Source organism: Pogona vitticeps, chromosome 5 (genome assembly GCF_051106095.1).
Source record: "Pogona vitticeps strain Pit_001003342236 chromosome 5, PviZW2.1, whole genome shotgun sequence".
Taxonomy (NCBI): domain Eukaryota; kingdom Metazoa; phylum Chordata; class Lepidosauria; order Squamata; family Agamidae; genus Pogona; species Pogona vitticeps.
Window position 1 is genome coordinate 134,807,487 of NC_135787.1, and position 5,745 is coordinate 134,813,231.

The 5,745-nt window shown below is 40.3% G+C and overlaps 1 protein-coding gene across 1 annotated transcript; it reads left to right on the forward strand.

Annotated features, from left to right (window-relative positions):
* Positions 1-1,978: 1,978 nt before the first annotated feature.
* GPR85 (G protein-coupled receptor 85) lies at positions 1,979-5,339 on the forward strand. Its single transcript, XM_078376829.1, has one exon. It carries the CDS (start codon positions 1,979-1,981, stop codon positions 3,089-3,091), a length of 1,113 nt encoding a protein of 370 aa, XP_078232955.1. The 3' UTR covers positions 3,092-5,339.
* The last annotated feature ends 406 nt before the right edge of the window (positions 5,340-5,745 follow it).

Below are 5,745 nucleotides of genomic sequence, written 5' to 3' on the forward strand. Positions count from 1 at the left end.
GCGGCGGCGGCAAGAACAGCCGCCGCCGCCGCCGCCGCCGCGTTAGTGGGAGAGATTGTGCCGCTGCGACAGGGGAAGACGAGGCTAGGCGCTCAAGGAGGCGCACTGAGCATGCGCCGGCGAAGCCCACTGACTACAGCGCTCCGGCAGCCAAGGTACCCAGGAAATAAAGAAATAAATGGAGGGATGAAAATACCAGCAAATAGAAAGAAGAAGGTCTGGTGAGGGGGGAGGCTCTTGGTCTTTCTCCCCTCACCACCCCAAAGCATCAACAGGTATGCGGGGGGGGGGGGAAGCAAAGCTTGTGTGTGTATGTGTGTTAGGTATGTATGAAAAGACTCTTCGGGGTAGGGCTGTCGTTGCTGGACTGAAGGTGAAGGGAGCTTTTCCGTCCTCCGGGCTGGTTGTGGGTTGACGTTTTTCTCCGAATTTCCTAGCAAGCTGCAGAATGGAAGTGGAGGCAGACGAGCCGGATTTTTTTGTGGGGGGTGGGGGCTGGTTGCAGAGACCAGAAGCCTATGGGAAGTCCTCACATTGGGACTGGGAAGGCATTCTTCTGTGCCTCACCTCTCCTCCTGTGTATGGATGTGCATGTCATTGGGGCGGAGTGGTGGGGGTAAAGAAGCTGATCTCTCCATGTGTGTATGTGTGTGTGTGTGTGTTGGCTTACCAGCTCGCTTATATTTTTGGGGTGTGTGTTTGAAACAATGCTGTCATGATCTGATCAGGCTCTTGTTTACACAGCAGCAGTGGTGGAGGCGGCAGAAGCAGCCAGGCGATTCCTAAAAGCAGAATGGTGGAAAGGTTTTTGCTTGAATCCATTGTCAAGATACTGTGTGTTTGTGTGTGTGTGTAGTCCTGTGGAGAGAAAGCCTAGGAGAATCACTCTTGTGGCAAGCACCCTTGGTGGTGCCATTACAGTGTCTCCCCCATCACTAAGTCTCTGAAAGGACCAGAACGTATTTTATTTTCTTTGTTCTCTACATTAAAAAAAAAAAAACGTAGGCAGCGTCAGGGTAAATTAGCATCAGCCAGATGCAGATGTTTGCATTCGATTATGTTTGTCTAAATACAGCCTCAATAATGGCTGAGTGAATGTGTGTTATTCCTGGGGTGTGTTTCATACATATACACATAGAGAGACAGACACATCCATTATTGGTGCCCTCCCCAAAGCAAACGAACAAAGCCCCTCACGCATAACACTTAGCTTAGCATTGGCATTTATTTAAAAGAGTTGGGGGTGGGGAATACTGGTGCACAGGAAAAGCAGAATTCTGTGGTATATTTTCACTGTGGATAAACTAGCAGGGTGTGATTAATTTGCTTCGGTGAAATGGGAGAGAAAACATACATTCTGCAGGGTTTCTTTTGGACATATTCCATATCAACACGGCATCTGGCTCTGAAACATGTAATATAAACAGAAAAGGTGTGCATTCTGGAGGTATTCATTACAGGGATGTGTTTCCATGTGGCTTAATTTAAAAAGCTAGCAGTGCTGGGATGATGATCTACAAATCAGGTTACCCAGAGGCAGGAGGTATACAATGCTATATTCTGCCAAGAAATTTGAGTGTAAACAAGAGCAATCTGGGGTGTCCTGAATAAACCTATGGCATTGCATAGTAAATGTTCAGTTCTCAGATTCCCTCAAACAAATAATAGTACTCTACCTTGCAACTTCCTTTGGCTCTCCATAAATTAACATGTTGGCTCTCCATAAATTAACATGACTTCCTGACATCATTTGTATATCAACCTAAGGACTCAGCTTGATTTTTTTTTCCTTCCCCAGATATTTTGATGGCATGACAGATCAGGAGGAAGAAAAGAAGATGTACTATGTGACTAGACACCAGATCAGTTCTGCTTTTGGAATACATTCTCAGTAAGATGTATGGGTCTATTTTTTCCTTGTTCATATATATAGATCATGAGACTTGACTGAGGTAATATTCATATCATCCATCCATCTATGGCGAACTACAGCCATGCAGCTGACAACATTTTGCAAAATCTTTCCCCTTTAACTGCATTTTTGAAATTGACTTCTCTGGGCTTCATAATAGGAGTCAGTGTGGTGGGTAACCTTCTGATCTCCATTTTGCTAGTCAAAGATAAGACCTTGCACAGAGCTCCGTATTACTTCCTGTTGGATCTTTGCTGCTCAGACATCCTCAGATCGGCCATTTGTTTCCCCTTTGTTTTTACTTCTGTGAAAAATGGTTCGTCTTGGACTTATGGGACTCTCACTTGCAAAGTGATTGCGTTCTTGGGGGTTCTGTCCTGTTTTCATACAGCTTTCATGCTGTTCTGCATAAGTGTCACCAGATACTTAGCGATTGCCCACCACCGCTTTTATACAAAACGGCTGACCTTTTGGACTTGTTTGGCTGTGATCTGTATGGTCTGGACCCTATCTGTAGCTATGGCTTTTCCTCCAGTGTTGGATGTGGGCACCTATTCCTTTATTAGGGAGGAAGACCAATGCACCTTTCAGCATCGTTCCTTCAGAGCCAATGATTCTCTGGGATTTATGCTGCTTCTTGCTCTTATCCTTCTAGCCACGCAGCTTGTCTACCTCAAGCTGATCTTTTTTGTTCACGATCGCAGGAAAATGAAGCCAGTTCAGTTTGTTGCAGCGGTGAGCCAGAACTGGACGTTTCATGGTCCAGGAGCCAGTGGTCAGGCCGCTGCAAATTGGCTGGCTGGATTTGGAAGAGGCCCCACACCACCAACCCTGTTGGGGATCAGGCAAAATGCCAACACCACAGGCCGGAGAAGGCTTCTTGTCTTGGATGAGTTCAAAATGGAAAAGCGGATCAGCAGAATGTTCTATATCATGACATTCCTCTTTCTAACCTTGTGGGGTCCCTATTTAGTTGCCTGTTACTGGAGAGTTTTTGCAAGAGGGCCTGTGGTTCCAGGGGGATTTCTAACGGCTGCCGTTTGGATGAGTTTTGCCCAAGCTGGAATCAATCCTTTTGTCTGCATTTTCTCCAACAGGGAGCTGAGGCGCTGTTTCAGCACAACCCTTCTTTACTGCAGAAAATCCAGGTTACCAAGGGAACCTTACTGTGTTATATGAGGGAGCATCTGTAAAATCTTTAGCCTTGTGAAAACACTACCCTTCTCTGCTAAGCAATTGTGGCCTGTTGCCATGTCTCGAGAAGAAAAGGGGAAAAATCTATATATATCTATCAAAAAGGGGAATGTCAGCAGTTGTAAGGATTTGGGCAACAACAACATTCTGCAATTTTTGCAATAGCTCATCTCTAATCCTGTTTTAAAAGCTAAACATGTTCCTGCTGACCACTCGTGGAGGTTTGTAATTAAGAAATAAAGGACTGAACCACTGCCCTAAAATGTTTTGATGTGGCTGAAATCTAGAGAATGATTCAGAGAGTAGCAGGTGCTAAATATATCAGCACTAAATGCTGTATATATCACTCTTTAAAGCAAGACCACCACAAAAAGATTAGCATTGGACATCTGAATCAGTTGAGTTTGACATGAGGTTAATGTGTTGATGAAACTAATTTTAGACACTGGATGACCTTTAAATCATTTCATACAGTTTTTTTGTTTGTTTTGTTTTACAAAGACTAACATTTGGGGACGGTGTTAAGTCCTGTAATTGATGAGAAATGTGCCATGTAGTACTGCATTATCACCCCACTCTGTTTGCCTTGTGAGTTCGGGGGAGCATTCCAAAGCTGTTTTGTGTTCTGGATTTGATTTTGTTTAAATTAGAATTTATTTTTATCTGAATACATTTTTTCTTTCTTTTACAATAATAATAATAAAAATATCTTCATACTGTTCTTCTTTCAGGGTGAAATATTACTGGCATAAAATTGTGTTCTGTGCTTTGTTCATTTAATTTTCCTGTGTTTTTTTTTAAAGCTTGATTTGCTATATAAAATTTATTCAATTTGTTTTATATTTTTGAAAGCTAGATATTGGTCTGTTAGGCAACATCAGTGAGATTATCCAATCATAACAAAGGAGTAATCATTACCCAGAATAAACCATATGTTGCCTTAAAGGGTTATCTAGTATCTTCCATTTTGTTTAGCGTTTTTGCAAACAAGCAAAGAAAAGTGAGTCGGTTAACTCCAGTCTTGTCCTTTGGGAGTGCATGAAAGATCACTTAATCCCCTCATTCCTTTTTTTTAAATTATTATTCCCATGATTCCCTCAATCAGTATGCTCATCACTAGGATGATATGATTTTCTTCCCTCTAGGTGTGTTGCCCATTCTAGTTTGTTCTGAGAAACACAGGCCGTCAGTGTATGTTTATATTTTAAGACAAATGTCATAGGAAGACCGCAGCCTTAGTAAGATGTCTTGCACAACGTGTGAAGCATTTATTCTACTGAAGGCACAGTCTTGTTTATACTTTCTGCACATTTTGGTGTATTGGTTGTTTCAAATTATTTCAATTTTAACTTGTGAAAGCATATAATATGATTTCTAGTATTTTAGAAATACATTAGAGTCTGTGAGTCTTTCCTTTAAGAAACAGATGTGTGGATTTCAATATAAAGTTGCATTTGCCAAAATTTACCTGTGTAGCCTGTTAATTTTCTTGGAATAAAATTTTACATTTTTCCAGTTATACAACAAACTTTTTTTATTATTACTATTATTTTGTTTAGCAAGCATGAATTATTGAGAATGTAGCCATTATGGATTATTATTCTTTGAAGTCACTGTATTCCCAAACTGTAAATGCATGAATGATGGGGACCACAGGATTGATAAATAATATTCTCGACAATAGCACTGTTGTGTAGTTTATCATAATTACCCTGATATCTGTTTGAACATGTCAGTCCTACGTAGAGGTACTACGCAATATTTCAGATACACATCATATGACAATTTTTAAACACAGCATATAATAGAAGAGCAGCAGCACAATTCTTACAAGGAAAGGTTTAACCTCTAAGAGGAAGGACTTGCTCCCAGTTAATAATGGTGTGCTCTGTATATTACTACAGCTCAAGAACTTCCAGTCTCTCATGTAAAAATTCATAGAAAGCAGCTACCAGGTGAACTGCTTTAAGTGTATAAAACTATATATATAATTCTTCCTATTAACAACAAAAACAGTGTTATTACTGTATATATAGCCTAATAATTTGCTGAAAGATTAGAAAGAAAAATCTTGATTCCACCAGTGCTCATTGCAAGCTTCTTTAACATGACCTCATTTGTACTTCATGCTAATGTTGATGGGTTCAAAGGCTAAATTTAGCATCCTGTGTTGAAGCACTGCAATAATCAATCTTTGTGAATGTAAAAACATTCCAGGTCATCATCCCCCATGGGCTTAAAATGAATGAAGTTCCAGAGACCTGTCCTACTGCTTGAGGCACATAACTATAGTTAAACTGTAATACTTGAATATTATTCTGATTTAGTCCCATATCAATAGTATTAATATTATGGTTACTAAACATGCAGGTCTTCTTTTTACATTTTTTTCTATATAGATGTTAAGAAAATCTTGGATTTACCCATGCACATAATCATATTTAGGGATCATGTGCATGTTCATTTTATTATGCTCATACATCCTGGGAGATACAATGGCATTTTTCAATACCCATATATATGATTAAATAGACGTGTGCAAACTTTTACATGTAAGATGTGTATTCTGAAGTGGTGGTGGTGGTTTTACACCAGCACAGGAAGAGATGATATAAATTAGCCATCTACAGTGGTGATAG